Raw genomic sequence first — 16,637 nt, forward strand, 5'->3', positions numbered from 1 at the left:
CCTCCAATTAAACATCCAAAATAACTGATTATTTAAAAAGAAATACAGTACGTATAGCCTAACATTAAAAAGAGACTTATCAACATTTGTTTTAGAACAATTCAAATGGCTCATAGTTTCATCCCCCCCCCCCCTTTTTGAACCTTTGGAAACTATCATTTCATTTATTCAACGACTAAACTCATGTTTATTCTAACTTTTGCTTTGCAAGCTATTCAAACAAAAAATACATTAAATTGAAAAACAAAACAAAAAAAAAAAACTTTCAGGACACCAAACTCAACTTGAAGCCTCCCTGTTTATTTCAAAGCTCACAAGTAGGGATTACAAAATTGCAGTGCTTCAATTGCGACAGTTTAAGGAGTAGTAGGAGATGACAGACCAGTTGAGGAGTTTTGAGCAAGTCATGCAAAAAGGTGTGGGAGAAGGCCTCCGTTATTATAGCACCCTTGTGGAAAAAATAAATCCATCTGTCCATAGGTCAGTGCAAAAATAGTAATGAAGATATGCATATAAAGAAAATAGATATATATTTAGACACTGTATATACTTGATGGTTGACTACAGGTAAAGAAAGATACAGAGAATTGTAGCGTGAAGCCCGTTCCACTGGAGCCTCTGAGCCCAACGCAGAGACTCTTAAACAAGTCTGGTTGTAAAGAGTGCACATCGAATATGATTTTGTTCTCATAAAGAACCACGTTTTCAAATGAAAAGTAACAGACCCCGATGCCTCTTAGAGCTGTCAATTAGGCTATACCCTCTGCAAAAAGAGCAGTTTGAGAAAGACGGACAGCACCGGAACGGCTGCAAGTGTCCCTCACAGGAGCACACAGCATGCTTTGTTTTCCAACCAGGAGATAATTTACAGTACGACGATTACATTTTTCAATCAAATACATCATTACATACAAATAGCCAAGTGTCGCTGCAGTTTTAGGTACCAGCTGATGGGACAAAAAGGTACATTTCTTTTATATATCACTGGCTCAGATGATAAGCTTTCACTTTTTGCAAATCACTGAATATAAATGCAGAAGCTACAAACATAGTACAGTAAATGGTTACTATACACTTCTATACTATCTAAATTGTGGAGCACCAGTTGGACAACAATGACAAGAGCAACAGAAAATACAAGTGAACAAACCGGCACACGTTTTTTTTTCTTTGTCACACTTTTGAGGTGGCATACAGGTATTCATGCTTGAAATGATTGCATAAAAATCAAACTTGCTTAAAGAAAGATCCTGTAACAATTTCACTTGCATAGCATGAATCTTTCAGGAGGGAATTGTGATATTAATTGTTGGGTTTTAGTCATAAAAGCCTTACTGAGTGTCACACTACGCTATGAAAATGTTTACTCTCCTTTAACTTCTTGCAGACAAAAACACATAATCTATTCTTCCAAACCTTTGGGGTCAGTATTAATGGCTTTTTTTGGTTGGGGGGGATGCACTGCAAAGGAAACATTGCTTTTGGTGATTTGACAGCGGTTGTTTTAGCCCTGTGCTTCAATTATCTATTTATTGTCATGCAAACAGTTACAGAGGGCTTAGACAAGGACGTGCGCACATGTGAACGGTACAGAAATTAGTGAGAAATGCAGTATCAAGCCAGCATGGTAAAACAAGAAACAGAAAAAGAAAAAAAAAAAACAGTTGTAAACGTTACTACCGGTACTCCTTTTTCTTTTGGTCTGGATCTTGTGTTGAACTTGAGTTAAAGGACTCAATTTTTTATTTTTTCATTTTTTTTTTTCGGCGGGGGGTTAAAATCATCTGACAGCCCTTGATAACTGTTTACAAACTGATGAGATCAACAATGAAAGATCTTCAGTTGTTCAGGTTTTTAAAATGTTCTGGGCATTGTTGGTGGTGCATGGTTGTCTAAAAAAGAAGAGATTTTTAGTGCTCAGTGGTAAACAAATGGCTGAAAAGGTGCATGTATTTCACATTAAAACACATGCATCCTACCTGGATACTAAAACTTTCCCTTTATGTCTATTGGTATCATAATTCACAGTAAATATATTATCAAGAACACAGTTTAAACATATAACACCTGACATGAGTTGAGTAGATTCAGATGCAAGAGGGTGTCACTTAACTTTGTGCACATGCATAAACTCTTGACCAATTTAGTACTGCATTGGATTTACTGTTGGAGGCGGTTGTCCTTAAAATGCCACCACAGCCAGTTACATAATGAGCATTTTTACCTCAAGGCATTCTTAAGCATCTTCAAATTCAGTTTTCAAACTCTGCATAAGAATCAGGAACTCTGGTAGAAACAATAAACAATGGTTGTCGTTTACCATTCGTACACAGAGACCAAGAAAGCAGGTCACTTGAGTCCAGTAGTTGATACAACCTCCGACTGGTTTGAATTTCAGCTGCACATGGTGTACCATGTGCAGGCCCAGTGGTGACACATGAATTAAGGCATTGATAGAGGCACTAGAACAGCACGTGACAGCAGTGCTTGCATATGCAAGGCAGAAGTGCTCACTTAACTGTAGCTTAGTGTCAATGGGGAGATGCGTAAGATCAACCTCCACCTTGGGAATGAAAAACGTTGGTTTGAAGTCTGTACCTCAACTCTGCTACCGTATAGTTCCAAATAAGAGGCGTTAACAAAACAAATATAGCTACACAGGGACTGGATACAGATCACAACAGAGATGGCTCATTGATGAATGGGGGCAACGATAAGAACAGAGGAGAAAACAAAAGCAGGCAGTGAAGTTCCTCTGTTACATTAAATATCATCACTATTAGCCCTGTTTTATTCACTGATTATTCCGACGACTTCTGTCTACTGGCACCAGACATGCAAAAATTTCTTATGGCTGTCTGGTAGTATATATATATATATATATATATATATATATATATGCATGTGTGTGTGTGAGAGAGTGTGTGTGTGTATATATAAACACACATAAACATACATACATACATACATACAAACACGTGTGTATACATACATATATACATTTACACACACACACACACACACACATATACATATATATATATATATATATATGGATATGTTGATGCAGGAATGGCAACACCAAGATACCAAAATAAACAAGCTGAATATTTATATGCGGCTCTGTGAATTTTGCAATTAAACACAGATTGCCAATAAAAACCCATAAGCTGCGCTCTGAAAGAAAAAACAAAACAAACTTTGTTTTTCTCTTGAAACATCTGTGCTAAATATTACAGCATAACTGTTTGCATTTATAACATAAATGTATAGAACTGAACAACAGTAATTACATTACATCAAAATGGTATTTCAGCGAAGGGCTGGAAATGTATTGTAATCATTACCAATATATACATATAAGATCAAGGTCTCAGTTGCATTCCACTCTGAAATTATTGCACAGTAAGCCTTTTCGGGCTCGTCATGGTCATCCCCATTAACCCCTGTATAAAAATAGAACAACATTGACACACACCAGACATGTCTTCAGCTTTTTATTTTTTTTTTTTTGACAGGCACTGCCATGGCCAACCCCACCTGACTCTGCAAACATGTGCCACAGTGTTAACTTCAAGAGTTTCTCCTGTCAATACCTTTCCCTAAATGCATGAAGCAACTTTTCCAAGCCAGATTTATCTTTCCTCACACTTGCTATTCTGCAGTCACCAAAGGAACGCTTCCATCAGACGACTTCCTCTCTTTCTCTCTGTCTCAATCTCTCCATCTCTTCCCCTCCCTAGGACGTTGGCCATGTCCAAACAGCAGGGATTTTTGGCATTTCTCATCACCACTGACCCAGAGCTTTGGTGCTGCGGGGAGTCCAGGATGAGCATGAGGAGATTCAAGAAGAATACAGCGGCTTACACAAACTCCAAAGTGAGTGTTGAGCTGAGGGGTTGATTTAAACGATGGTCTCCACACCAATGAGTTTGGGTGTGAGGATTCGTGGCGTTATTCCGTTGTTGAGGTCCTCCTCAAACTCCAACAGCTGGCCCATGAAGTTGAGGTTCGGGGAGATGATGGGCCTCCTGGTTTTGACAAACTTGTAGGCATCTGTCATGGTCATCCAGGTGTGCTTCATCAAGTAGGCGATCACGATCGTGGCTGAGCGAGACACGCCTGCTTGGCAGTGGATCAGAAGGCCCATTCCTGCCTGGTGTGCTTCCTCTGCAGATAGAAAAATTGAGGGATTTTAAAAACAAATTTGAGAAGGAAGATCTTTCATCACATAGGTCAAGACATCCATGACCTCCAAAGTTAGGTCTGTTAGGCATGAAACTAATCAAATTTGGGATTTGCTGATATGTTAACACTATTCGAAAAATACCAAATTGATTACTCTTGTTTGATGGAAATTAGCTTTTTAATAGTAAGAGAAAAGTAGCCTGAAGCAAAGCTTTGGTTTGAGGTAACCATGCCAACCACTGACTCAACACTTTGGTGACAACACACAATGTGTAAATACACTTCAGTGGCGAAGGACCTTCAAGGCAGAAAATGGATCTCGAAGTGCTTTACCACATCAACATAGGTTTGACATTACATACACTGGAAAAATACATTTAGGTATGCATAGATATCTATCCATTCATCCATTGTCGACTGCGTATCCTTCTCAGGGTCGCAGGGGATGCTGGAGCCCATCTCAGCTGCCATCAGGCGAGAGGCAAGGTACACCCTGGACTGATCCCCACTCAATCAAAGGTCCACATAAACAGACAGACAACTATTAACTCTTAAATTCGTACAACGGGGTAATTTTTCCAATTAACCTGCTTCATGTTTTTGGACTGCGGAAGGAAACCTGGGGGAAACCCACACAGACACGGGGAGAAAAGTCCACAGAAAGATACCCTGTAGGAACCAAACAAGGGTTCGACAGCTTACTTAATCAGTACAAAAATGAAATGAATAAATTACAAAAATTATGACTTAAAAAATAAGGTCAAATTAAAACTGTAATTATACAAAGGATAAACTGAAATTTATAAATGTTAAGCAAAGATTGTAAGTCTTCTCTATTTCAGCTGAACTTTACAAATAGTTTATTGACTGCTTATTTAAAGTTATCTTCTTTTAAATGCTTGACTTTATATGAACCTGTAAAGACTGTTTGATAATGTATAATTTAGTACGTTAGTTAACATAAACAGCACGGTAGTTTGATTAGTTATAGGTGCTTAACTAGCTTGTTGTGAATGCTTAGTACTAAGTGATGTTGATTAATGGAATATTTTTGTAGTGTGTCCCAGATGTTTTTCTTAAAAAGTCACCAGACAAAAGAGCTGGGAAAAATTCAGTGACCTGAAATTAAAATCATTTATACAATAAATGGACTTGCTGTTTTGTGTTCTTGTAATTTCACGCAGCTACAGTATTTCTCATCCAGACATCATTCAGACATCAAAGATTTCTGATGTTGAATCATCACGATTCCCTTCATACTGGCAGCATCCATCCATCTACTGACGTTCACAGGCATACTGGCAGCAGACATGCAAAAATTTTTAACAGCGGGTGCATTTTCATACCAATGAATTCGAATGCCTCTTCAAAATACTGGCGCAGGTTCTGCTTGTTGCTGTCTGTGGCAGGGAGGCGCTTGTAGATGAAGAGACCCGTGTCATAGTGGTAGAGCGGCAGGTGGGTGGTCACATTTAGGATGTAGCCTATGTTACAGCGCTGCAGCAGGTTGATGTCCTGAGCGTCGTGCTCATTCCCCAGGTAAAGAAAGGGCAGGATGGGCGTCAGCTCTGCATTCTCTATGTCCGGTGTGGATGGCAGGGAGTGAGGTAGCGGCCCAGTCAAGCCAGCGGCTGCGCCCGTGTCTAAGCCTTCGTGAAGATGCAACGAGTGCTCACACAGATTTTCGTGGCTCTGTCTAAAGCAGCTGAGGCCTCCTGCAAATACAACAAGAGCCGTATAAACACAATGGCTTTCTTGACAGATTTTTTCTGCAAGTAATAAATAACATAAAAACTTAGAGTCCAGTCAATAAAATAACATGAAGGGAATTCAACTGTGGATGCACTGTCATGTCTTCTTAATTGTTGATCTGTACATCAAGATATGGATCCTTGATGAAGCCTTCGTTTTCAGAGTTGTTTCCGTTTCATTTTAGGGTTGCTTTATTTTTAATCATTAGGGATTGTTTATGAGATCAAAATGTCTTTGCTAAATTTGCAAAAATTCAACAATCAGTAATCACTGAGTAAAGCATTTGGCAATTATGCTTAAATTGCCAAAAAATTTGCTAAATAAATCTTTAAATCAGTAAAGAAAAATAGCTGAGAAATTATTCATCTTCTTTAAAGTTCCCTTCAGTGATGCTCCATCTGCTTTATTTAATTTAATATTTGTAAATGAGGAATTAAATGACCACATTTTAAAAGCAAAACATTCAAACCTACTTGGGTTGACTAATTCAATATTAACAAACAAGTGAATAAAACACACTTTAAAAATGTCCAGCTCCAATCAAAAATACTTTTTTGCCAGCCAGATCTCAGGTCACACACTTTGAAGCGACGCAGACAAGGTTAAGAGTTCAATTCCCAGCTGTGGCTTAAAATACATGTGCTTCTGTCCAGCACATGGCATATGTTCAACTGAGAACAGAAAATAAACCATGCACAAAATTCAGATAAAAACAAAGACCAGTAGCTGTAAAAAGCAGGTTGTTAGTTGTTATGTGAATGAATCGTTTTTTTCAATTAAACACATGACTTTAAAAATATCCTAAAATAACCATCAAGTCACATCTGATCTGCTTTTAAAGAGAACAATTTGCTGCATGTAAAATCTCCCTCTCACACGTGTTACTAGACGATCTTAACCTTTCATGAGCTTCTCACTGGACATTTCCACTTCTTCAAATCACTGGTTTGCACCTGTGGACTGCGACGCCTCTGTCCCAGGGATCCCCAAAGCACAAGAGTGTTGGGAGCAGCATCACAAAGAGTCTCAATGCATGTGTTGGTAATTTCTACAGAGCCCTGCAACTTCTCCCATGTGTTTGGACAGGTAGAGGGTCTCCTAGCAGCTTTCATTGTCTAAAGACCAGGAACAAGGAACAAAGACATGAAGCTCATGTCAATGGAGAACTGATTCAGCTACCGCCATATTGGCATCACAAAGTAAATCTGCACTGTAATAAAGAAGTACAAGTCTTTACAAGCTTTGCTTGTGAGACTACACTTGGTGCAGCAGGGGAATTTTGAACTGAATTTGTCACAATCATTCTATGTTCATTACAGGAACAGCTTAACCGACATTAGGAGGAAATGCTCTAGTTTAAACATCTACATTATTTTCATAATTGATCCTATTAATTATACATTTTCACATGGGCCTAAATAGCTAAAACACAATGTAGAAAAACGATTCTCCATAAAAATTAAACTCTTTCAGAGTGTATTGAGCATAGTAGCTTAGATCTTATTTTTGACCAAGCAGGGATGTGATTGGTGGATTTGGCGTTATGTTTTTTCGCACTACCTTCAGCTACTTTTTGGCTCAGTACAGATACTGCATTCCCAGCTAGTAAGTATTTAGATATATGGATGGTTCAGGCAGCTCGCTGCACTACAGCACGGTGATTTGCCAGTGTGATTTATGATCCTTTTATGACTTATTTTCTTCCAACCTCCTCCTTACATCTCTCTCACGGCACGGCAGCTTGCCTTCAAGCTTTTTGTGGCAAAATAGTGAGTTTGCCTGAACCATCCAACAATCAGCTGAAAAGTACAAAGCATTGTGTGGTGAGGGCTCAAGATCTGGGGTTGGTCACATTCTACAGATGAGTTAAATCAACCAATGCAATAAAGTAATAAGGGTGTTAAGTAATGTGTTGTAGCGATTTTTCAAAAAAAGGTCACTTTAAATCCACATTTGTGAACATATTGAGACTTCAGCCTGAACAGAATAACATGTATATTTGGTGCAAAAAGTTTTTATCTTATGGACATCCTTTAGTTGTCAAGCTGTGGCAAATCATCCTCCTGCTAAATTTGGAACCATTTTATTCTTCTCACCATCAATAAATATTGCTCCACACAATGAACCCACTCATCATTTTGTGGACAACTACCACATGAAAGCATTTATAGGAATGAGATTACATTTTTTCATTATTCTTTATCCGGCACAGATTTCCTCTCAATTATTAAATAATAATAAATCAATTCTTCATCTGATCTACACACGGCCCTCTCCAGGAGGAAAGGTGCGGGAAAGGCTCTGTGTGTGAATGAGGTTTATGACAGTTGTGAATGACACCATGGGCACGCCAGACCAGGAGGGATAAATGAAAAGGAAAGAAGACTGACACAATCAGTTCATTTGTCATGAATTAGAAGCACTATGATTGACAGCTCTAAGTTTAAACAAGTTTTCCTACGAAAGGTAAACTATTTAAAACTTTTGATCTATAGTGTTAGGAACATCTAAACAGGGAAACACAACCCTGACCTGACAACAAAAACTTCACCTGTCTTAACTCCTCAATTATTTTTCGTTTATTTTAAGATTATTTTTGACTTATTTTAAATTTGGGATTTTCCATTTTCAAAGTAAATGTACTGATCGGTGACACTAAAGCCTGTTTTCTTGCTGCAGCTGGATAAAAAAAACACTATTTCTCATTCATTATTGCTGGGTTGTAAGGAACTGAAGCTGGCCAGTATGCAACTTTCCTTGTAACAGTTCCATATTCCCGTTCTTCTCGGGTCACACAGGAATTTGATGTACAAGTATGGCAAGGCACTATAGTAACACTGTAAACGGTTTGAGCCATTGTACTGCAGGACTGGCAGTCTTGGTTAGGTATTTCTTTTGAATACTTTTTAATTGCGGTCACTGTGGGGCAGTTAAAACCAAGCCTCAGGTAAATGACACCTTTAACACTAATTTAGACATTCCCACAACAAATCGTTGACTCTGGTTTCAATGGATGGAGAGATGGCTCACTGGACAGAGTAATCTAAAATGTTATTCCTTTATAGCACATGTGTAAGACCCAAGGCATGTCATTTTAAAGCTCATCTTAAAATGTCTAATTGTCTTAAAATAAACAAGTCAAACATGTGCATTGACCATAAAGTACATTTCCCACAATTCATGCCGATCATGTTACCCGCCAAGTGATGGCATCCCGTAGAGTATCCACATCGATGTGATTTTCAACAAGTGGAATTGAGAAATGCAAATGATCCCTAAATGTCCAGGAGGTGAAAAGTTGATGTAGATGGCAGGCTGTTTCAAGAAAGATGGGAATGCATATTTAACATCTTGGATTTGAATGAGTAATAAATTAGGAGTTATTTAACACTAAGGAGTAGTTACACTTATTTTACATTACATTTGATTTGATTACATCTAGTTACATTTATACAGTAACCATTACATGTGGCCCTTTGAGGTCAACCATTATGCTGATGTGGCACTTGGTGAAAATTAGTTTGACACCCCTGCTCTCTGGGGTCGGGTATTATCCTTGTTTGAGAGGGGAAACACTGCTATTGTATTGAAACATTAATTTTTGACCTGAGACTGTTTGGGAATGATTCAAAATGTTCTTTGACTGTATATTTGCTAACTGTATAAAAGCACACAAGGGATTCTTAAAGACCATATTAAGATGCATCAAATGATCACATCTATGTCCCTTTCTAATGGTACTGACATGCAGCAGCTGAAATAATGTAATTGTAAAGTACTCAGTGGCAGCCATACATTTCACACCAAGGCCTTCAGTAGTGCTCCATTTATCAATCACCCCTCAATAATTGTTTTATCGCTATAAAAACCATCATATTATGCAGAAATGCAGTATAAAGAGCCATTACATGCCAGAGATAACTTGTGTAGCCACAATAAATGCTGTGGCTGAAGAAACAAACCCGGAGTACACGAGTCTCCATCCACTGCAGTTACAACTGCAACACACATAAACAAGCAACAATCATACTCTAAAAATATTGCAGCTTTATTGCAATATTATTTAGGAAAATATAAACATTTTACTCACCAAAAATTCAGACTATTGGTTTACAGATCCATCCTCCTTTTTCTCCTCAAAAAGAGTTCAATTACCCTGTCGTATAGATTATCCATACGCTTCACCTCCATCAAGAAGTCCTTTTCTATCGTCATCTGACATGTCCGCTGTGCCTTAAAAATACTGTGCTGCAACTTTACCCAGACATTCATTTTCCACCAGAGATTGAATAATAAGACCCGCAATGTCATCGGCTTATTTCCCACTGTTAACGTCTTCAAATCTGTTAACCGTTCCTTGACACTTTTGCCTATTCTATAACCCAGGACCAGTGCGAGCTGTGCTGTGCACTTGCTCACTCAGCTATAGATCCACTCTCGTTCCCCAAAAAGTTTTGGACAGCGCCATTGCTTTTAAGTGACAGGCAGTTCTCTGGTGTCTTGTTGCTGCCTTGGTTAGGCAAGTCAAATTTACAAACCCAGTGTGTCTCCGAACACCGTGTTGTTCAGTGGCAAATAAAAAGCACTCCCAGCAATACAATTTGCAGTGTTCCTCAGAGCCTGTGAGCCAGGGTACCACTCATAGTTAGTGGACTGAAAATCACGGAAAAATCGCTTTCCTTGCTGTAAAAGGCCTGCTAACTTTGTAATTCCTCGACCTTTCTTTACGTTCTTCAGCTTTTCTTGAATAGTCTGTCTTGAAAATGGTTTTGACAATAAATCTGCAACCCCATCGGTTTATTCTCTTCCTTAAGCCATCATGGGTTGACAAATTAGCTATTATATCAACACAACTATATTTGTGTTTGTGTAGCTCACTAAAGATGTAGCCTGCTAGCTCTGGCTAGTACACTCTGACTATCCAATCACGCTGACGTCACTGACACTTCTAAAAGGCCTTGGTGGCGCAACTCCAAATCTGCTTGGTCGAAGCAAGTTTCATCAACACTTATTTTTTGCTAGAGAGCCTGTGAATCTGATTCTGCCGGCCTCCGGGCAGATTTCTTTGACTTGGACCCTGCCTGACAAAGAATAATGGCTGAAATGTGGTTGGTTAAATGCTTTAATATGAAATTACATGTCTTGAATCAGCACAACCAGGGAAAAAGCTATGAAAGGAAGGGGACAGACCATTTGGAATTATGTAATAAGTAGTCAAAATATAATTACAAAATATAATGGTGATTCAGATATTTTTTTAGGCCAGCAGAGAAGGCTTTGCAGGCCCATCAGCCCACCACTGAAAATAATAATTACAAATGTTTGCAAATTCAAGGAAGACAGGATTTATAGATAACTGACAACCAAAATCCCATGGGTTTAGGTAAGTGCTAACATGATCAGTCTCTGTAAATAATGGAAACCACTACGTAGAACCTTGATCTGACCTTCACTTTCTCAACTTGCTCATGTCAGGTAAAGTGATCAGCCTTGATCATCAATCCTGTTCCATTAACCTTGACCCTCTCCTACAAGTCAAGCTGCATCAAACACTGAGTCAACACATGAGCTGCTTGTGCCCAATACAGATCACCATATCAGCTATTTAGACCCATTTTTACATCATTTAGGCAGACAGGCTGTCAAACACATTGTATTGGAATTTACTGATTATACTAAGCCTTTATCGAGACTTTATTCACTGTCACTTGAAAAAGACTGTGGCACTGAATAACATATTCTCATTTGCACTACACCCATGACATCAACATTTGCCTATGAATCTAACAACTCTTCTGAAAGTTATTTTCAATCTTAAACACAGATTAGGGTCTGTGTCGCTTTGAAGCCAGCAACTTCTGCAACTTCGACACGAGTGCACCATCCACCATCGCTGTGCCTCCCACTCTACAGACCAACATTAAACATAACCTTTTACCGCTCTCACCATGACGCTGATGGAACAATTTCCATTTCCAGTAGAGCCAAATATCAAACAGCAACTGTGTTTCAGTAAATCATGACCAGGGGCTCACAGCCATTAATAGGGTATTGAATTATTCAGCTGGATTTAAACAAACATGTTCCATATTTGCTGTGCTATTACTTCATAAATAACATCAATGTCCTGCTCACGGGTTAGAAACCCTATATCAAAATGAAGAAAACATTCAGGAATCAATTGAGTTTGTATTCTACACTTCGACTGTGGGAAACGGAAATCAATAGTATCATGACTCTTATACATCTGCATATTGATATCACGGTACATCATAAAGTCTTCTTAGGTATGTAATATAATGTCTGATACACAACTCAACGACTTAAAGTGTGCCTCTTGCTAAACCGTAGGTGGTGTCTTGCTTATCCTCGGATAATTTTTCAAGCAATTTCTATTTGAATAATGGATCATATCTAAGTGATTTCAAATGTAATTTCAGGTTTCAAGCAATTTATTGAGAAATATTTGGTTATTTATGAATTTGGTATCATTTTTGAGTTTTTGAGGTACTTTCTTTCTCATTATCAGACCTTGTCTCAATGACTGAGACTTTTACTCCTACTTAGTTATCCCTGCAGGGGAAATTTTTATATTCTGTTTTACCCTCTTAGAAACATACAAAACAAAGGCAGCTGAACTGGATGGAGCTGATGGGCAGTGCTGTTGTGATTTCTTTTCCAAAAGATAAGCTGGCTGCCTTTATGAGAGAATCGAACATGTGGACAGAGGAACAAGACAGTCTGCTTGCTTCCACATCTGAGCATCAGACAGACACAGATACAGAGACGAGAAAAGAGGAGAAGACAGTGACTAGGTAGCACTCAGAAAACACTCTCACTCTCCCCAACATAACATACTGTAACAGCCTCTCGTTCTCTCGCTCTTTCTCTCTCACTCACACACACACACACACACACACACACACACACACACACACACACACACACACACTAAGGATAGAAAACATGGCAGCGACTCAGGAACCGCTATCTCAACAGACTGCCTTATTTACTAACAGCTGCTCCTCGCTCCCTGCAAAACATTTAATATGTGGCTCATGGAAGAGAAGCAATGAAGAGCGTCTATGTAATGTTTTCATCTGCAGACCCTGACGATGGGCCACAAATGACTCGGCGGTGGTTTTGCGACTGCTGCAATGCCTCAGTACAAAGCTCACGACCAGATAAAACTTCAAGCGATACGCTGACAGGCGGGGTCAGCTGTCCACAACAATAAAGGTCAAAGTTTAACGTGCCTTACAAAAACACTGCACGCTGTTATGCAACCACGCTACTTTCAGATCACTTTATATCGCAACTAAGCTCCTAAATCGTGGCTAAATCTCGCATTCTTCTGGGATGTCGTAAATGATGCACTGCCTTCAGCATCAAACTAAAAGTACGAAATTGCAGCTTTTAGCCCTTATTGGACTGGAACGACAGTCTTTTCGCAGCCACCTACCCTTGAGGATGATGGGGTCCTTGCCTTCCCTCCTCAGTGATTCCAAGACCACATGGAGCGGCTGGGAGGATGTCAGCCGGTGGGGGTCCATGGTGCTCTCATCGTAAACCACAATCTCTTTGGAGAAGATGCCCTTAAAAGAATCCTTGCCCTCCCGGCAGGAGATGAGGTCCAGCACCGTGATCTTGCCCTGCTGGAGGCGCCGTCGACTGATCTTGTCTGAGCAGTTGATGTGCACGGCCCCCCGGATGTGGCTCTTGTTGTACTCCAAGAAAGGCCGGCAGTCGATGATCACGGGCACAGGCCCGATAGGGTGACCCATGGGGCAGCAGGTCATCCGTTTGGCCAGCTCACTAGGGTGGATGACTCTCACAGTGGACAGTGCCTTAGGTGTGCCTGGGGTGAGACTGGAGGCACTTAACGCTTCATGGTTGCTGACCATTGGAGTGGGGGGCCCGGCATAGCTGAGGTTGGGGCTGCTGGCACTCACCTGGCTGTGGCTGAGGCTCTGGCTGTCCTTTTCATAGGTAGTGACAGAACAGCAGCTGGCACTGCTACATCCACACGACAACGAGCGCGTGGAGCCCTTGGATGAGGGCATATACGTTACAAGATTGGCCGTCGCCCGAATCTTCACCACGGTGGTGCTGATGACTGTCTTGTTACTGCTGGTAGTGGCAATGGAGTCCAAATAGCTGGTGTCCAGGCGCAGTTGGAGTTCCTGAGGTCGGATCGGCCTTGGCAGCGCCACCACAATTCTGTCGTCAAGAGGAGATGGAGGCATGGGGAGACCGAGGGCTGGACGTTAAAGGAGAACTCAACACGCCGCTCTGTGGGGACAGGGGCAAGTAGAGGCATGAAGCAGGGAGGAAGATCTTTTCAAAGCTGGTTCAGTTCAAAGAATTTTAAATCTGTAAACGGGGATCAAGGCTGCACACAGATGGCCCTGGTGTGTTTGATCCCCATACAATACAAACTGAAGCCAAATATTAGCAATGGCAACACCCACTTTGGTGGGAAAATATAGGTGTGACAGCTGGTAAGGGTAATTGCTACTACGGACTAAAATCCAAGTCAGTAATTGTGAATCAAGCCCAGGATCCTCCTTGCATGAAGGTGTGTGTGGATATCAGCCAGAAATATGCGCCTAACTCTTGCATGTCTGATCCAGAGCTTTTACAAGGAGAGAGTGACCAAAAAAAAAAAAAAAAAAAATACTGCATCAACGCTACGTCGCAGTTTGCCCCGCCACCCCCCACCCCGCCCCCCAAAAAACGAAAAGTCAGCGCTGGTAATTCCCCCGGATCACCAATTTAGGCATTTTAAGAGCGTGACATGTTGATCGGGACCCACGCCGTGCTCTGCCCCTCCTCCCCCCCGCCGCCGCCGCCGCCGCCACCGCCGCCGCCGCGATCCCTTAGACACGCACATCCTTCACGGCCAAATTCATTGAAGAAGCCGGCATGAGAACGTGCCGTGAATTTGATGTGGCTTAAGGATGACACGGAAAGATCAGGGCTGACGTTCAAATCCAATTCACTCCCTGTGAATTGCATTAAAATACACATATAATAGCTATCATAAAACACTGATCAGACCGAAATGGTTGCAGCAATGGGATTTAATTAAGCTAGTAATAGACTGGATCTCTATGACTGTGCATTTCAACAACTCGCGTCTTGGAGACCAATTTCCCAAACTTCCCCTCTACCGTCCGCTTACCGGTGTGTGTCGGGGTTGACGGCAGACGGATTTATTGTCTCCGCTCGCTGACAGCGTCGCCTCCATTCAGTCCGTCCCGGTGTTGTGGAGCGGAAACATTTTCAGTACTTTTTTTTACCCTGCTACCCTGAAATAATAATGAAGGAAGGCTGCCAGCCTACGGAGGTCGCGAGCGGTGATTGACGTGCGACTGAGCCAATGAGCGTCTTCATTAATATTGAATCCGATCCTCCCAGTACAGTGAGGCCCCGCCCCCGAGATGGGCGGGGCTTGGCCCGGCTCCGCGACTCTGTGGGCCGGGGAGGAGAGAGGGGAGCGTGTCGCTTCAGCAGCCTTCGGTCCCGCGGACGAGCAAAGGATGATGTCACTGGCAGCCAATCAAAAATCTCTCCAGGAGGCTCGGCGGAGACGCGGTGCCTTCACTTGCTGCCTCAGAAGCTGCGAGCATTCACAGAAATATGGCTGAAGAGTCGTGAGAAAAATGCGCTTAGTCTTAACACCGATTTCCAGACTCCGAGATCGCACTAGACTCAGGTGTGTATAATGAAAACAAATTAAAATGATCGTGGTCAGAGGCCAGGTGTGTGCATGCGTGAGTGGGAGTGTGCGTGGGAAATGAATGAATGCATCATTTCATTCATCCTGAGTTACTGACATGGACATTTTACAAATAAAATCGTCCTACGGCTATTTTAGCTGAATTAAAAAAATGTTATTGTAAATACAATAATATAACGCAAGGTTTTCACAAACAATAATTATGTAGAAAAATCTTGAAAACACAATATTTGTGACTTCTTCTTTTCCTTTCGGCTTTTCCCTTCAAGGGTCACAGCGAATCAACATTTGTGACTTCTTTCATTTAACAAAGTATCATTTTCAAATCTGTTCGCTTTGATTAAAATGGCTTCTCGCATCAGTCAATGAATTGTCGTGATAGTGTCTTATTTTGCAGTAATATGTTCCTTTGTTGATTTCCGGGGGGAGGTGCACTTGACAGAAACATGAGAATACTAGTTAACTAAATACACATGGTGACACTTTTTCTTTTTCTTTATCATTTACTTGTAACTAAACTGTCAGTACAAACTTGTTTTGCTAAGAGGGGTGAACAAGTTACAAGTTTTAAGAAACACATAAAGAACCATACCTAGTTTTGTGTATAATAATGTCATTATCATTTATTATTTTGTATTTATTTGCTACACATCTCAGCAGAGATGTGTTGCTCCCTTTCATCACATAATGATGTAGTCACTTTAAAAATATCAGCTGACCTTTGTATTCAAGTCTTGTGGAGGGACATGACAGTGGCATGGCCAAATTCTAACTTGGCACGAACAGCTGTAAAACACACTTGATATAACAGACACACATCGAAAATAAATAAACAAGTAAATAATCATGGTGTAAAGATGCTGTTGCCCATTGAAGACAACAAAAGTGACCCGTATGTCTCAGAGGCAACTTAAATGGTGGTAATAAGTAGTTTTCTTTGGCAGGAGTGCCATTA

The 16,637-nt window shown here is 40.7% G+C and overlaps 1 protein-coding gene across 1 annotated transcript; it reads right to left on the reverse strand.

Moving 5' to 3' along the window:
- Nucleotides 1–279: 279 nt before the first annotated feature.
- dusp10 (dual specificity phosphatase 10) lies at nucleotides 280–15,280 on the reverse strand. Its single transcript, XM_086167198.1, has 4 exons — nucleotides 15,125–15,280; nucleotides 13,403–14,232; nucleotides 5,535–5,903; nucleotides 280–4,170 (listed from the first exon to the last, which is right to left on the reverse strand). Exons 2-4 carry the CDS (start codon nucleotides 14,184–14,186, stop codon nucleotides 3,905–3,907), a joined length of 1,419 nt encoding a protein of 472 aa, XP_086023324.1. The 5' UTR covers nucleotides 14,187–14,232; nucleotides 15,125–15,280; the 3' UTR covers nucleotides 280–3,904.
- Nucleotides 15,281–16,637: the final 1,357 nt, after the last annotated feature.

This window comes from Fistularia commersonii, chromosome 20 (assembly GCF_037954325.1).
Source record: "Fistularia commersonii isolate RoL2024-O1a breed Wild chromosome 20, RoL_Fcom_v1.0, whole genome shotgun sequence".
Lineage (NCBI taxonomy): Eukaryota > Metazoa > Chordata > Actinopteri > Syngnathiformes > Fistulariidae > Fistularia > Fistularia commersonii.